At 47.3% G+C, this 18,098-nt stretch overlaps 1 protein-coding gene across 6 annotated transcripts in view; it reads right to left on the reverse strand.

The window, feature by feature from the left end:
* LOC105693444 (nucleolysin TIAR) overlaps positions 1-18,098 on the reverse strand; it is a 360,079-nt gene that overhangs the window by 29,805 nt on the left and 312,176 nt on the right. For all 6 annotated transcript variants that reach the window (XM_048653707.1, XM_048653668.1, XM_048653798.1 and 3 more), the window contains 2 exons: positions 6,050-6,125; positions 686-788 (listed from right to left, as the gene is read on the reverse strand). In XM_048653707.1, the coding sequence (XP_048509664.1) occupies positions 686-788; positions 6,050-6,125 (179 nt within the window). The remainder of the gene's footprint in view (positions 1-685; positions 789-6,049; positions 6,126-18,098) is intronic.

Below are 18,098 nucleotides of genomic sequence, written 5' to 3' on the forward strand. Positions count from 1 at the left end.
GGAGGACGTCCAAAGGTCACGGGGTGGTTACCACAGTTTTTACGCTAGCCGACCTATACACTTCTCAAAGAGTTATACTTATATATCGAAGTTTCGATCGAAGAATACCCCATGGTACACGTTGCTCGCCGATTTTTTGTTCTCTACTTTTTATTTTATTGTATTTTTTTTTTTCCGACATTCTCTTTTCTTTTCTACTCTATTCTTCCTCGACCCGTTCGCGCGGAGTATCCCCGACTCCGACGTTTGCTGAGGTGAAAAAAAATTTCGAGACGGTATTTAATGCCCCGATATTCTTCTCCTCCCTTCGTTCCGTGTTCTTTGTCTTTGCACGCCGAATCGAAAAATTTCAACATCAACAGCTGGGACGGGGTTGGGACACGTGTCATGCGTCGTGACGTTATCGATCGTTGTACCGCGCTTATTTTTTCATCGATTCACATTCGTCTCAAATTTGAAACGACCGTACGAGCTGCGGTACAATGGAGGCGAGTGTATACGATTCACGATATATAACATATGTCGATACACACACACACACACACATATATAATATATATATGGAAAATTAACGTCAAGTGGGGTGGGTGGTACGGGGGACAGGTGTATTACCTAAGGGATTCGCAATTCGGATAACGAAACATGGTACATGTGTATAGACGTATAAATCCATTGGTCGTCCTACCTTCAGACTTGGGCGCCGGTGGTTTGCGGGTCGCCCAGTTTGTGCGAATGCTGCGACTGCCGAGCCACTGACCGTTCATCGCGCCGATGGCGCTTTCCGCTTCCTGAAAACAAAAGGAGAAGACAAAAAATTAACCACGTTTCACACACGAATACGTATGTATACTCATCGACGAGTGATATCGTCTTGCGAAAAGTCGATTCGCGTTCTTAAAAAGAAATAGCGGTTTGTGCGTCCAGATGGATCGTTTGTAAGTAAAAATCGCGGCGGGACGCTTCGAAAGTGGAGGTCCCTCCCCCTACAGTTGCGACGGTATCTGAAATGAGATCGGATTACCGGATACAGCGAGAGAGCGTATAAAAACAGTGCGGATGTCTTCGGAACTAGACGATGGTTCTACCTCTACCTCAGAGCGACGTACTTAATTTCACGCTAGAGAGTATTTCGACCATTTCTTTGGCGTCTTTGCGGCGCTATGCGGTTCGGACGCTATAAACGAAACACCAAAGCAAAGCGGCTCAACGACTGCGGTCCGCGAGCTTTTTTCGCCCCTTCTTCTTTTTCTTCTGTTTTTTTTTTTCACTCTCGACCCACGGAACTCCGAACAAGTTAGGCAACGGAATTAACGGAATAATGCTCGAAAATTATTTCCGCTATAATCGGCAAACTGCGGTATAATTAAAAGCTGATTTCTTTCGCTTTATTTTCCCTGTTTCCCATACCACCCCGTATAGGAACGTTTTATAGAGTTAAAATAACGCTTTTGTAGCTCAGGATTATACCGTTGCACCCTCGATCGGTCTTCTCCATTCAAGAGCAGAGACCCGTTTAGAGATGGACGAACGGACAGATTATCGGCTGCTGCGCTATAGCTCCTGGAAAATTCGACCGGAAGGAATAGCCTCGGGCATTGAGACGAAGAAGAATGCTCCGGTAGGATGGGAAAAGAGGACGCGCTAGGCTCGTTTTAAGGGTTGCTCCGTTCCCCGTGGTCGTTGTCCGTGGAACAACCTCCTCTTTTTTCTCCTTTTTTTTTTTCTTTGTTATTTCTTTTTTTTGTTTGTTTTTTTTCATTCGTTTTTATTTTCGCCATCGTACTCTTTCGCTAGGAACGTATCGGCGTATGAAAAAATATTCTCATTCGTTCGGAAAAGAGAGTTTACGAAAGGGGTATAATAATAATAATAATAATACCAATAATAATAATAGCGAAGCATCAACTTCTGTACGGTGTTTTACATTTCGGCAGAGGGCAATCCAATACCGTAGATGGGTGTGCGAGTATGGTTGAAATAAATATTCTGAAAATATTTTTGCCGCTCTCGCATGTGTATTGGGAAAGAACGGTTTCGTCCGGTGTACGTACGGTATCTTTTTTTTCCGTACCATTGGCTCGTATACAGATCATACGAGATTCGCAAAAGTATAAACGTCGAAGAGACGGAACGACAGGGGCCGGACGCTTGTCCCACGGGATAAAATGTTTCCGATTCAAATTTTCATCTCAATGTGGGACTATCTGTATTTCAGCGGTTAGCCTACATAGGATAGCCGAAAGCTGCACAGAGGCCATTGCGGGAGGGGGTAGGGTTGGAAGGGTTGGACGTACGAGAGGGATGGAAAGAGCGGAGGGAGCGGAGGGAGCGACGGCACCGAGCCTCTTGACTCGAATCGATATTCCGCTTCTACTTCTACTTGCACTTGTACGTCTGCTTCCACTTCCACTTCTGCTTCTACTTCCACTTCTACTTCCACTTCCACTTGCACGAGCGTTGCCCGCGAGGGACATATCCCTCCGCCCTACCCTACCTTTCCTTTTCTATCCCTATCCTTATCCCGCGTACCCGCGTTGCACCCTGTTCCAGTCGCTGCCGCTATCCCGTACGTGGACGTGCCTCGCATAGATCCGCGAGGTACGTACGTACGTAGATAGGTATAGGTGTATACCTCGGTGTACGTACGCGGATCTGTGTACATACCGTACCCCCGGACTAGCACCGACTAGCCGAGTAGCCGAGTAGCCGAGGAGTCGCGAGGATCCGTACTACTTAAGCCTCTCTACCTTGGCCCGGTATCGCCGCTTCTGTTTCTCCGCCGTCCGACTATCGCTCGTTGCGGTTTGCCTACACGTTACCCGCTACCTACCCCATCTTCTTTTTACCGCTGAGAAAAACTATACCTAGTCGAGACCGACTACCGACGCTAGTCACCGCTAGATATCCATTAGTTCTGTCTCGAGCGAGAAAAAGGATAATCAACGTTCCGACGCTTCGTGAAAAATGGCTATGCAAAAGGCTGCCGATTACTTTGCTCCGACGGAAGACGCTGCAGGGTTTCCGGAAATTTTCGGACTCCGTGCGAAGCCCGAGACATTTTACGATTTCAGTCGTCGATATCGAAGAAAGATATCTACACGCAAAAACGAACTTCGTTGTTTCTACTTATCGGAATAAGATCGACGTCGGGGTACCCAGATGCTCCTTTGTGGAAAACTTGCATCATAGAGAAATACCACCGTAGCGACGGTGGGTGATTTTTTTTCGTCGCTGCCTTTTCTCCTATTCCAACCAAAGGTCAAATACGAAGATGAAAGTTTTTCGACTCGTCTGAAGTGTTCGAGTTGAAAAAAGAGAGTAGAGAAGAAAAAACAAGGGGAGAATTTATCGGGGGATGGGGAAGAATCTTCTGCCCTATGGGTATACGTATATATATATATTTTTTTTTTCTTCCGCGCTACTGCGAGATGATCATTCGACGGGAAGCACTCCGCGGGTGATCGGAACGCCGTTATCGTCGGATCGATCGGTTTTTGGCGAGTCCCCCGAGTACGCCGACATTGAGAGCGTGCGGGGGTCACCGTGATGTCCCTATCGAGGAATCAAGATTCATTTAAACCGAAACCGAGTCAGGAATTCTCAGCGAAAGGGGGGAACGTCGAACATGGCGAGCCAATCGACCGGCTCGAGGAGCATAAGAAACGATCTAATAAAACTTTAAACGAGCATCTAATCAGATTTAGATGAGAATCGAGAAATAAAATTTGGCAAACCGCTAGATTTTCCCCAATCCCTACGATATATCATAAAATAATAATTTCCGTTATCTTGGCTTCCGCGACTACTTTCCGTCATTACAAAAATATATATCCGATCGTGTACTCACCGTTATATTCATATTCCCGATACTAATAGCCGGATATCATGCCAAGGGCGTAACAATGAACGTATAATACGAATTTTCAACTTTACGACCATCTCTACGGTGGCATCCCGCGGCCCTTCAACTTCCGCTTTCGTTCCCGCTGCACTTGCGGATCTTTTTTTCTCCCCCCTTCGCAATTTATATCTCTCAGATACCTCGGAGGTTTCGAACCGCGAATATCGATACGCGACGCAATCAGCGATGGCGAATATATCGCAAGGAATATCTTTGAGCTTCGCACACAATTATGACGCTCGGCAAACGTAGCAAAGTGTATAATTGTAGGTAGAGTCGTTCGGGTTATATCTGGGTTCGGGTTCCGGAGATAGGTGAGCAGATAGGTGGGTAATGTACGTTATATCTTATTCCCGGTGATACGTGGTGCGGCGTGGTCTTGTTCTCAGCGGTAGGTATATATACACCCCGTCCGTTTGGGTGGCGCGCCCCTTTCTTCCCGTCCGTAGAATTTCCTCGGGTATCGCGTTCGGTGGTGGTGCAGCGGCAAGTGTCTATTACGTATCTTGCAGCTTTTGCACAGCGGTATTAGTAATCCCGGACGGTGTATAGATGTCAGTAGTCGAGATCGATAGGGCATTAAAACGGAACCGGAGAACGAGGTAGTCGGGGGGTTTGCGGAGGATAGTAGTTGTAGCCGGAGACGAATGAGATGAGATGAGACGAGACGAGACGAGACGAGACGAGACGACGGGACGTCGTCTTCCATGAGGGTATAATGGTATATATACACCTACACATACCACCGTTGAACCGACCGCAAAAGTCCGCAAGGATCCCGTACCGTCCTCCCGTGCGCAGGGTCCGGGAGAGGCTGATATAAACCTTTCGAGGGGTTGAAGCAATAAAGGGATGAGGTAAAAACCACCTTCGGGCCTTCTTCGCTATTAGGCATCCGCGGATATCTGAGCGCGCGGTGATTTACGTTACGGATTTTTGGCGGAAGCGAATAAGGTGAGGAGGGAGAGAAAAAAGGAGGAAGGCCGAGGGAGGAGAGCGACGAGGAGGAGAAGAAAAAATAAATCAAAAACGAGAGTGCGAGAGAGAGAGAGAGGGAGGGAGAGAAGGGAGGAGGCTCGGTCTAATAAAACGCGAGAGATAATGCCATCTGGGAGAATGGCGCTGTAAAATATAAAGCCAAGTTTCGATTGGAAGCCGCACGATCGGAAGGAGAGAGAGAGAGAGGGAGAGAGAGGAGAGAGAGAGAGAGGAGTACGGCGCGGTAATACCTAATGGAGCGGGGAGGCGAACAAACCGAGAGGGTTTCGGGGGTTGGGCCGGGGGATGCATCTCGACGGTAGAGCGCGGTAAGGGCTTAACGCGCGGCGTGTATTACGGGGATGAGCCCTCCGATATTACGTACCAAATGCACGCTGTCCCGTGACTTAAAGATCGCTGATAAAACGTTAACGTTAACGACGCCGTAACAATAGTGATATAATCATGCCAGACGCGTCCCGACGCTTAAAGATCACCGGCGCTGCATCCCTTCGTTATTACCCCCGCGATGCTCCGGACCTGCGGGAACGCTGCACCTCCCCCCTCCCCCCTCCCCCGTCCCCGTGCCCCGCGCAGATGCATACGCGGTAAGAAACGCTCGGTGCACTTTAGCGATCCCGTTATACGACTCGGGGGATAATTTCCGATTCTTTTTTTTTTTTTTTCTTTACTCGTTCTCCTTTTATCACTCGTGCAATATTATTAAACCGATATCCACATCTCGAGATAATGAAAGTGCTTCGGTATCCGGGTATTATTAAGCTTCTCATTATTTCGTTACATGCATGAATATAGTATATAGATCGTTGACGTTGTTTGGAATATATTTTTGCGTATGAGCGCGCCCAATTATAAAGTCCCGGGGTATCGAGGAGCCCTCGGCGGGCGTATTTGAATATCGGAAAGTGTAGCTCGACGGGTACACTTAAGATAGGAGATGTTGTAACTGCTATGTAACAATTACGGAAATGTCGAGAGACCCGAAAATATAAGGGGCGAAAAAAGAATCGGGGGGTTGGGTGAAATCGGGACCGTTCGGGTGACGGGGGTTCGAAAACAGACTTCTGATTTCTTAATCTTATCGCTGCTGCGACGCGCGAGACTTTTTCTCCCCGGATATATTTATCTTGTATATAGACGTTTACTCACCGCTTTTTTAACGAAGGAGACGAATCCATATCCTTTCGACTTTAGCGTTTGCGGATCCCTCACCACTCTGCAGTCTCTGTAACAAAGATTACAAGTCACCTGTTTAATGTCATCATCCCCACTTTTATACTCGTTAAATTTCCTCAACTTTTTCTTCTTTTATTCCTTTTCTTTTTTTTTTTCTTTTTTTCTTTTTTTTTTTCAACGTGCACGCGCCTATAACGATACAGTGATACGCGAATCCACTTATATTATCATCCGGCGCACTCGTCGCGTCGTTAATATCCGCACACATAATTATACCGGGGTTGCGAAGCCGCTGAAGGGGGGGTGGCGGCACGTTATTATCTCTCATTCGAACTCGTTCATTTCATACAAGGCGAATTATGAAAAATAAATAAATTTCGGTGTATCTTCGAATGGACTACAAGTCCCTACCGGACACACGATCCCGCGGATCGATGCTCGCGTATATACATTCTCTCGGCGAAACTTATACAGCGAAACTCCCGACGGTGCGATAGTTTAACTAATCGTATAAAGTTCTTCGCTTCTCCGTACATGCGAGGCAATTTCTGTGCGGACGTAGAGGTGAGAGTAAATGTAGGCGCGAAGACGTTCGCCGCGGGCACTTTGCAGCCCGAGCCCAGCTGCACACGGGATCGTTGTGTACGTGCATAACCCGTAGCCTTTCCCAGTTAAATCGATCGATCGTGGGGGGGGGGGGGTCGCCGATTCGATCGGGAACAAGTAGTATAACCGAGGGTATAGCGCGGCTATTTCTCTCCGTATAGGGGGAACGCTCGCTCGACTACGCGCGGTAGCTGAGGCGGTGGTGGTGGTGTCGTAAAAAAAACCAATACATTTGGCGCGATTGAAGAAGCCTCTCGGAGATCTTGATGGGACGTAAACCTCCGTTAATTGTCAACCTCGTCGATATAGCAACGCTGCCGCAGGATATCGTTCGTACATATATGTATATATACCTATATTTTCATACGACGTACGAGCTAAATAGATTGAATATTCGTGCTAATTTTCAATTTCCCAAAGATCGTACGTTGTTCTCCTCGAGGTTGTTCGCGATAATTAACAATAAGACGGAGCCGCTGAACGCATGGGGGACAGGAGATGGATTCGGTGTGTGTGTCTTCCGGTTTCTGGTTTTCCCTGACATTTCGAGGCGACCGTCCCGTCGACGGACGTCCGCGGTAGCCACCGGGAGTAGCCGCGTTGTAGCAATTCTGAAAATTGTTTACCCTCAAACTTTTTTAGGGACAAAGGGGCAAGAACAACACCGGAGAACCGTGTGCGTATACGTGTGTACGATCGTACGTGTACCCGCTCGAAGCGAGTGCACGGGGTATACGCGTATACAACCGTTGTAGGATTGTTTGGCGAACTCATGCTAAATAATGCAGGAACTCTGCCGGCGTTGCAGGGTGTACGGGTACCTTCGCACGTACACGTTATCTCGCGTGTGTGTTCGCACCGCGCACGGAAAGCACCATTTCTACATTTTTAGCGCTTTGCTTCGAAATCGTGATTGCGCGATATATCGCCCGCGCTTTTTCCATCGATCTCGCGCACCACGCACCACCTAGGACGGACGCGTACGCTCGCTAATTTGAAAATCGCCCTCCTTCTCGACTCGCGAATGTTTCGGTGTCGGCGAACAGCGACGTTCCCTTCCGATTTCCGAGCTACTTTCGCTTATAATTCCGTTCGAACGTTCGACCGATTCGTTCATCCGCGCCCGAGGAATAAATTCACGTTCGTCGAGGTTGAAATAAAATAGGTACAGAAGACCGGTAAAATGGGAATGTGTAAACGAGAGTGCAGGTGATTTTCGCAGCTGGTGGGTACTTTCAGACGGCAGATAAGGCGCTTTATTTATAGGTACATATACACCTATTTCGAATACGCGATATCCGCGGACCGGCACCACCTCGATCTCGATGTTGAGTAGCGTCTACACCGCGTTATATGCAAAGGATCCCACGTCCTGGCCATTTCAGTGCTCCTGCATGACCGTCGTTTGGTTTCCAGATGGTAACCGTTGACTGAAGATTGCTAAAGACAGTCAACGCTTATGGGACGCTTGACCGCGCTGTAATGTCGATACTAATCCTCGCGAGCTCCCGCCCTCTCACTAGACGCGGCGGCGAGTCGCGAAAACTATTCAGATTAAAATCAACGTTGCAATGCGTTTACCAAACGCATTGAATCTGCTCGCTCGCTTTGCACCACCGGCGTGTGTACCGACAACTGTTGAATTTAGTTTTTGCATTCATCTTCAATTATGTCAACGTTTTATATTGCCATGATTTTTCATTTTTCTCGTATTAGTTAATTGTAGATTAACATAAAAATGAAAAAATCCTCAGAATTCTTCAAACATCGCTAATTTTTATTTAAGTAATTAACGATTTCTAAACACATTAATTATCTCTGGTTGTAAGAATAAATAATAATCTTTTCAAAAACTATAGGTTATATTCTTTATAATATCCTTGAATGAAATTAACGATTATTCAAAAAATCAATGATTTTTTTCGAATAAAAATAACAATTTTAACGACGGTAAATAATTTTATTTAATGGAATCAACAATTGTCATAAAAAAGAACGACTGCTTTTAATAAAATTCTCAAGTTCCTGAAAAGGAATGTTGACTTCGAATAAAATTATTGATTATTTATTTTTTAATAACTATTTCTATCTTTCACAAAAAAAAAGAATGTCCAACAACACTCCGCTTCCAGATTTACCTGTCAAATACAAGGACCTAACCTGAACTTTTCGATGCGTGTATTTCTGTCGACATTTAATTAATCTCTCATTCAATTGATCAATTTTATTTGATGCTATGCCACCCTACTTATCTGTGTCTGGTTTTGTGCTGCATTATTCACCTGACACAACATACCTCAGTCATATTTTTGTATGTAAAGACACAGTAGCGGTCAGCGCAGCAGCAAGCGATCCTATTCATGGAACGAGGATCGTGTGTTCGATTCTGCAGGCGTGGAGTTTTTTTTTTTTTCAATGTTTACGTTATTTACGTCGCAAATAAAATGAAATGATGTCTAATATGCATGCACTATCAAGGTGATCCCCCCAAAATGTACACCGCTTGTGCAACCGTGCGATGTTGATTTTTACCGTCAGGTGAAAAACTTGATTAAAAAAATTCAGTATTGCTCTTATCTTATCGGAAGAGAAAGAAAAATCACATCCCGAGAAGAATGTATAAAAATGTATTTCATCGTACATCATCAGCTATCTTCGCCAATTTTCAACACGTGCTACGCGTTGTTCGCAGCTAAACTTTCCGATGACAGAGAATCCTTTATGAACGTCAACAGAGTTTGTTTTTATATGGATATTTTGAAAACACCATGTGCCTGTAAAAATGCAGCTTTTGTGAAGTGTGTAAGATGCAAACACAATTACTGCCTCCCCTGTTTCTATGATGAAGATCACCCCAGCACATGCTATTTATCAAATGAATAGAAATGAAAATATGCCCGGCGAGATTGATTATGACCCCCCTTGTGGCACGCACGTCGAGTTGAATTGGACAGGCCTCTGTTGTCGCTGCTGAGTCCCCTCGGTCTTCGGTGACAAGCTACTTCGCCTTCTCTGGTCCGCTTCTCGTGATCGCTAAATCGTCTGCTACCTTGGTTTGCTCCAATCATAGCAAGGAGACCACGCTAGCAGACGACTTTAACTATCACGGCCAGCCTCCAAGGCAGCTTCGTCCCCGGCGACCGAAACTGCTCCGAGCGTTCTCCCAGTTGGCCCAAAGTGCGTGGCCACAAGGAGGGTCATGATGAATCTCGCCGGGCGCACCTAGTTTGATATCCTATGTCTTCGCGTACGCTTTATTATTAATTACAATCCCTTCCTGGATGGATATTCGCGAACCCGAATTTTCATGTATATATACCTTGACATAACGAATTTTTCAGATTCGTGAAATTGCGCACCCCATTTGCACATGCGCGACCGTCGGCATTTGTTTCGCAGAATGTCCAACAACACTCCGCTTTCAGATTTAGCTGTCAAATACAAGGACCTAACCTGAACTTTTCGATGCGTGTATTTCTGTCGACATTTAATTAATCTCTCATTCAATTGATCAATTTTATTTGATGCTATGCCACCCTACTTATCTGTGTCTGGTTTTGTGCTGCATTATTCACCTGACACAATATACCTCAGTCACATTTAAATACCGCGATCTCAGCTGTATTGGTGATCGACAATTTGACAGCTAGAGCTGAAATCTGAGGCTGTTGTTACAACACGCTAGCAGCTGATGAATTCGACTGTCGTTTTGATTCATGCTTGCGCACAAAATCTGGGTGCGCAATTTCACGTTGTCCGCTCTGTACAAATAAAACGAAGATAATTTTCAATTTAATTAACGAAAATATTTTCTTTTTTTTTCTTTAGTAAATCTTGATTTTTAATTATAAAAGATTGATTAAATATATTTTTCTAAGCATGAAACTTCGAATATTACTATTTTCTTTCGATAATTCAATACACTCACTATTTAACACTGTCAAATTCACTTATATCTTTTCAATTTTTTTTTTCATGTCTCAGCAAATACTTTCCTCCAACCTATTTCTGAATAATTAAAATAAATTTCAACGATTTTTATTGATTCATGAAAAAAAACCACATCATTTCGGTCTGCGAACTACCGAAAAAGATCCTTAATTTCTTCGAAGAAAAAAACGCACCGCGATAATTATTTGGCGTTGAAAAATATAGGAACCGCGAAAGAATCAATCGAATTGTTTTTCGGAGCTGATGTTATTTGTTTACAAGAATAATACGCATCGCGATAATTATTTGGCGATGAAAGAGATGGGAAGCGCAAGAAAATTATTCGAATTATTTTTCAGAGCTAATTTTATTGTCCGCTAAGAGTACTGTGTACCGCGGTAATTAAACTTGGTATTGTAGAACTGATTTGGATTCTGAATATTTTTTATATTCACAAGAATCACCAACTTTGTCATAACAAAAAAATCTCTTGAGGAAATATACATTTATTTATTCATAGAAGAAAAACATTTTGAATTTTTAAATGATTTTCTACAAATATTTGAAAGAAGTCGATAAGTGCTTTTGACAACTTTCCATCGATAATAAGAAAATTTTTCTGCGGGTTTAGCGTCATAAGTGGTTAGGCCGAATTTACCGACCATCTCGGATACGCCTTGCCGAAATCTGGCAGATTCGGCTGGTAAATCAGGGAACTGATATGACGCCAAACCCGCCAAACCCGCCTAATGGCGTCAAACTTTTGCCCAGGGCTGACTGTCTTTAGTTATCATCAGTCAACGTGGTAACCAGTCACCGGTTACCGGTTATCTGCAGCCATACATATATATATATATATATGTATTTGAATTTCTACGAGGTTCTGCCCCGTGTGCATCAGGATTCTATAGGTTGACCCTTGTCCTTTCGGTGGTGCAGGATAACGCGGCGATGTTTCTACCGACGGTATTCGCGAGGAAGCGGAGGATGGAAAACTAAGGGGAAAAGCTATCGCCGTCGGTCTTTACCACTCCGGGATGGAAGGATGTCGCGCTCGGTGATCCCGGAGCGCGCAAATTCCTAGGACCTCCTCCGCGGGTTTTCGAGGTCGTTTGGCTAGCGGCACGATAAGGATCCGTCCACTTTGGACCGAGCGATTTAGCGGAGGCTGCCTGCCACTAGCGCGGGGGTGGCTCGAGTGCGCGTAATCGATAGCGGAGAGAAGAGACGAGAAGAAGAAGAGGCGAGGTGGAGAGCGAAGGGAACTGGAAGCCGGCAACCGGGCTATAGAGTTACGACTCTCGACTCTCTCGCTACATTCGCCGGCCCCCCCGTCCCCCCTGACCCCCGTCCCCGCGCTCCTTCGGGACGTCGTCCCCCGAGAAAACGATTGTCCGTCTTTTACCCTCGCCAACGTCGCCGGACCTCCACGTTTCTCTCTTTTTTTTCTTCTCCTCCTCCTCCTTCTTCTCTTCTTCATCAAACTCACACCGAAGAACGAGGAGAGAGGTGGTCGAGAAAAAATTGAACATCCTAACGAGGATACAAGGTGTAAACGGGGCGAATCCTTTTCGCGATCGCTTCGCCCTCGTAAATCCACAGTCGCACTCGAACGTTGGCGTGTATATAAATTTCTCATCCTTATACAATTTTTTTACAACAGATATACGCGTAGGTAATATCCTACGTACGCCATGTGTCTCGGTCACGCTCGGCGGTATTGTCGACGATCACTCCCTGAATTATTAAATTCTGAGATTTATCGCGTCAATAACGTAGTAGGTATTAATTTACGATTCTGGGATGGATGTAAACCGGTTCGGCGGGGAGCGCAGCTTTTAGATGGGACGCCACGCTACGTTACGTTCACGTTTACGTTTACGTTTACGTAGCCGGGTAACGGACGTGCCGGACAATTGCTTTCCCATTTGGACGGCGTTCTCGCGTACCGTTCGCGGATTCTAGCGGCAAGCAGCTAGAATCCGGCGACACGTGCCAATGCCGCTTACATGCATAAACGGCGCACACACGCACGCGATCGACCTCGCGCATCGATACGCGTCAAGTATTTAGCTCCGGCTGGTGTACGTGGCTTTCGCGTCGGGGCTACCCCCGGTTCCTCCGCCCGTTTGCGAATCGACCAACTTCTATTGACCATTATTCACCGTGACTCGCTCCCCCGCAACCGTTCGCGACTCGCATCCGCGCGGATATCTCCTGCACCTATGATTCGACCCCCCTTTCCCCCCCCCCCCCCGCGATGCTTATAACTCGCGAGAATTCTCCGACACTGATTTTAACCACCCCGTCCCCCGCCTACGACAAAGCGTCATCGCTTCGAGAATTTCCATCGATATACGCCGACGACAAACGTTCGTTCGTAACCGAGCGAATCAACGTTACCAACCGACGCCTTTGATTAATAGTGCTAATTTGTCCCTCACTCCCACCCCCCCCCCCCCACCCCCTTGATACAAGGTCTCGCTGAGAAACCGGAGGAATTAACGTCTACCACCCCCGTCCCGAAACTCGCTACTCCGTCCTCTTCACGCTCCGAAAATCCGGAGGAATCGGTGACGCGTGTGTCACACATCCGGCCGTATTGAAAAGTTGAGCAAAATCGAAGAAGTCGACGGTGATACGATTAGCGGTCGAAATATCTCTCGAATCCTTCGAGCGACCGGTTTCGCCAAGTTTTGCTTCATCATCTCGTTTCTTGGACACTTGCATTCTCAGCCCCTGTTCTCTCGCACTCTTTGTCTCTCTCTCTCTCTCTCTCTCTCTCCTCGTTCCGGACTCTGGATACACGTCGAAGGTAGGGCTGGGTGTTGCGGGCGGGCAGCCGCACTACATTTAATTGCTATTAGACCGCACGAACGCGGCGTGTCCTCGTGTCACGCACGTATCGCGTTCAGCCTCGTCTACCGCGTCGTACGTTGAGTTGTTACGTCGCATCGGTGTTGGTAATTTCTACTCCGGGCAGGCACGGCGGTATAGCCAACATCGGTGGCTCGGGCAGCATTAGGTGGTACACAGCTGGGATGAATTGCTCGTGGCGGAGCGTAGTAGCTACACAGGAAACAATCAGAGCCCCGTTCGTTCCGTTCCGATTCGTTCGTCTCCCGATATCTCTCTACCCTCGCCGCTTTCGCGGCATAATGCGGTCTACCGGGGACGTGTTCGACCGCACCGCACACGGTCGTACCAACGCTGGTGAGAAAACGACAAAAAAAAAAAGAAAAAAAAAAGAGAAAGGGAAAGGGAAGGAGAAAAATCCTCGAGGGCTCGACGTAACAGTTTCGATATTATCCCGTATATTCATACGTTGAAAGTAAACCGCATCGGGGGCTGCGGGAGACACCCTCGATCCACCCGGTCCGCCTCCTCCGCCAAAAGCATTCCCACCGCCCAATTTCTTCGACGTTACGGGCCAACCGAATTTCCCTCGCTCAGCGGGGTTGCTAATTTTGGCTGTCAGTTACCGACGAAGTCTTAATGGGGTACCGTACCTCGGTTTATGCACAGGTATTTCTATACCTTATAAGTAAGGAGAAAACGCGGGGTGACACAGAACCGAGAGTAGCTGCTGCTGCTGCTCGCGACTTTCCCGCAGGTGTAGTACCCGCGCGCGGATATAAGGCGGTGTGGGTCTTCTACCCGGAAGGTATACGAGGGATTCATGAGTCGCGCTGCATGTGAGAGGGGTCGACGGGGGGGGGGGGGGGGGAGGAGGAATATGGGGAAAAGTGGGAAGAGGAAAGTTGCGGGAGTGATAGCGGAAGGCAGTATACCCGGACTCCGAGAGTCTGCAGGGCTGCAAAGGACTATACGAGACTCTCGGGGGTGCTATGCAAAATATTTGACTGCCTCGGGCGCTTCGCCAGGCGACATCTTTTCCTCTATACCGGACTACCCCGGCGCGCGTTATACGGATAGAGGACCGAGAGCCTGGCGTTTCGAATATAAGGAAGGGGTGAAATCTCGGGGCAAAGGGGTGTATGGTCTGCCGCGGTAGAGGGGAGTCACTGCACCAAGTCGGACCCAGAATTGGCAAAATCGCGTATCGTCATGTCTCCGCTGTCTTGTATATCTCCCGTAGTTACAACCCCCTCCCCCCCACCCGTCCCCCAAGAGCCGCAACTCATTAATAATGAATAAAAAAAAAAAAAAAAAAGAACACACTCGAAAAGAAAAAAAAAAAAAACACTATACATAAGAAAAGAAGGAGAGAATGAAAAAAACAAAAAAAAAAAAAAAAAAAGAAACGTCAGCGGGAAAATCTTTGTGTTGAAAATCTCGCGGTGGATCAGATAAGCGGCGCCCGGAAGGTGAAAAATGTTCTGGGGGGGCCCTTGGCCCAACGCTTCATCAATCTCTTCTCTAATAACTTGGCAAACTGTCAGCTCGCTCGTTCGCTACAGCAGCTCTAGCGTCGGTCCGTTCGTTCGTTCGCTCTTTCCTCGGTTACGCGAGGTTTGCTAACACCGCGTAGTACAACGTCGCGTCGCCCCGTCTCGACTCGCAGCCGATGACGTTCGCGGGGAAGAAGACCGGTGTCACGGGACTTCGGCGAGCACCGGATACAACTTTGCGCGTACACTCGAACGTGGTCAAAGCTACGTCGACGTCATCGCCCGAGTGCAATTAACCGTGTGGGTAGGATGATAATTGTTTGGAATGGCTACGGGATTCGGGCTCGGCGATCCTCATCGCGGCGAAATCCTTGCCCTCTCGTCGCCACTCGTCGCTTCCCGCCCGGGGCGGAGGTATATGTGGCTTTCTCCGTCACGTGACCCATTATCGGACACGGTTCGCGGCCCTCCTCTTCTCGAGATTATACTCACGCTTCGAATTCCTAAACGTCATGCTCCGGGTTCATGTCTTCGGACGGGGCGCGGATAGGACGATGGATAGGTAGGTAGGTAGGTACCTCGTAGAACGGAGCTCGCGGTACAGGAGGTACGCGACGCTCGAGATACGATAAGCCCTGCCTTAGCTTGTTGCCTATTAATTGGATATACCGGTCAAGTATATTACGAGGTACCTGCACGATCATCATATGCGCACATCTCTGATATTCCTACGCAACGACCCTCGATAATTATCCGATATTAAGGGGGCCTCGCTCACCCGTCCGACGCACGATCGTTCCTCGATGCATTTACCCGATCAAAGTGGAAGCGGATAAGAAAGAATCGGAAATTGTTGCGTCGCATTCTCCGTCCGATAGGCGAGAAGGGGTGCGGCGGTGGAGAGGGAACGTCGTTGGTTGTTGTGAAAATGTGAAGCTTTTGTGCTGAGGGCAGTGAGGGACTAATAAATACGTTATTAAAATTACCGTAACCCGGGAGTTAAAATGGGGTATTTTGCAGTTAATTTTCCGATATCTCGGTTATAATCTCGGTTACACCGTGGGCAGTTAACCCTTTAGGTCGGCCTATACCTACCGGGCTATCACCGTCGCCGTTCTCATCCCCCCACCCCCACGCGAACCAGATGAGCGTCGCCCGGTTCGATTCCAGCGTTGGCTTCGGCTACGTTGTACGAAGCGTATAACATTAATAACCGGTTTAAATTACGACAATTCAAATACAGACGGAAATGCAAATAGTCAACTGCTCCTCTCCGCTGCCGTGTCATTCCCGCTCTCGTTCCCGTTTCGCTCAACGTTCCGCTCCGCGCCGTAAACTCGCGGAGTTATACCTATACACAATTACCTGTGCATGCACCGTCGCAGCGGTGTAGCGGTGAACGACAATGGAATACCTGTGCGCCGTCGAATCACAAATTCCCTTCCAATTTATTTCAATACTCTACAGAATACCGATCGATCGATCGATCGGTCGGTCGGTCGGTCGTTCGATCGAATTGCCAATCGTTACGGGTAGATGTAATTATGATTTTCACGAACCCCGTATAAATATATAGCGCTATTGCTGCGCTTCAGCTTCGAATAACAAGACTATCTACCGTGTTTTTACGGTAAAATAACTGAAAAATTATTCATCCGCGGGGGCATAGTTTTTAATAATTTTCCGATCCGCGTTTTTCAACAAAAATATTAAATGTTTTCAATAAAAACCTGTTGCTCGACACCGTGCTTTTATACCGCCATCACATTTATCACCGCTCGAACATGCGTCCGTTTACCGAAAAACTAGTTACGCGCATTTTTACAACACCACCTTTTTTTTTCTCTCTGAAATTTCCCAAAAACAATCGTTTCCCGTGGAACAAACTGTGGAAAACATAAAAAACTGACCAAATTTACTCTCTGGAAAAACAAACGTTCTACCCGTACCTAGATTCTTCGATATGTAAAATGCGACTTTTTTTTTTTTTTTTTTTTCAAATCTTCCCCAGGGTCGGTTGTGCGGGGTCGTTTGCGGGGGGGAGGGCGGGGGGTAGCGGGTATATAGGTGAGGCGTATACGTCGAGTCGTATATTTGCTGAGGTCTCGGTCGGGGGCAAGTTGAGTAGGAATACGTGATAATAAAGCTCTCAGGTATTTCTAGACGGTTCGCGCGTTTCACTCGCCGAAGAGCAAAAGTTTTGCGCGGGTTGTAAACGCTGATTGCACTTCACCCTCACCCTCGACGCTCCTCTCCTCATCCCCCGTATTCCGCCGCCACCACCTCCACCTCCACCCCCTCCCCTCCCCTCCCCTGCCGCCTTCTCCCTTTCCTACACCTCCTCGTCGTACATCCTCTCGGTCGTGTCGCCACGAGGATCGTACGGCGTAGCCGGTTGTGCAGAAGCCGAGTCGCCGGCTCTGATTACACGCTCGATACGCTTTCCGGATGCTCCTCGTTGTCCCTCTTTCGTCTTTATTCCCGACGCTGCACCGGACGTAAATACGTTACAGGCAACGCGACCGCGACCCTGATGTTTTCATTCATCTTCCGAATTTAGGGGGACAGGAAGGCGAGAGGGAAAGGCGGAATTAGAAAAAGGGTGAACGTGACGCTATAACGTTTATTCGCGGAAATTAATATTAGAACTGATTGTGAAGCGAGAGACCGGCGCACAGTGTGCTCGGTGAGCCCCGGTGAGCGAATTTGGGACAGCTGCCAAGCCACGGAAGTGAATAATCTGGCAGCCATATTTTCAGGGTAAATATTTTTCATCTTTTACCTTTCACCCTATTCTCTCGTCTGTAACGACGCTATTTTTTTTTTGTTTTTTTTGTTTTTTTTTTTTCGTTCACCTTCGTTCTCTCTTTTATTTTCTCTTCCTCTTTTCCCTACCATCGCGTAGCCACCGCTCACTCGCCGCTCCCATCTACATATACGTCGAGGTGGACCAGATACGACCGAGTCGACGTTCGCACTCGAGGGTTGAGACGTATATACCTGTACGTGTATATAAGTATATACACAACCACCTATACGGATATCTGTAATGTCTGTACTCAGTCAAGTTTTGGTCCACACGTTTCGTAAAGAAGAGTTTCGGTGACGCGAACGGGTTCCCTTTCGCTCTTTGT

This window comes from Athalia rosae, chromosome 1 (assembly GCF_917208135.1).
Source record: "Athalia rosae chromosome 1, iyAthRosa1.1, whole genome shotgun sequence".
Lineage (NCBI taxonomy): Eukaryota > Metazoa > Arthropoda > Insecta > Hymenoptera > Athaliidae > Athalia > Athalia rosae.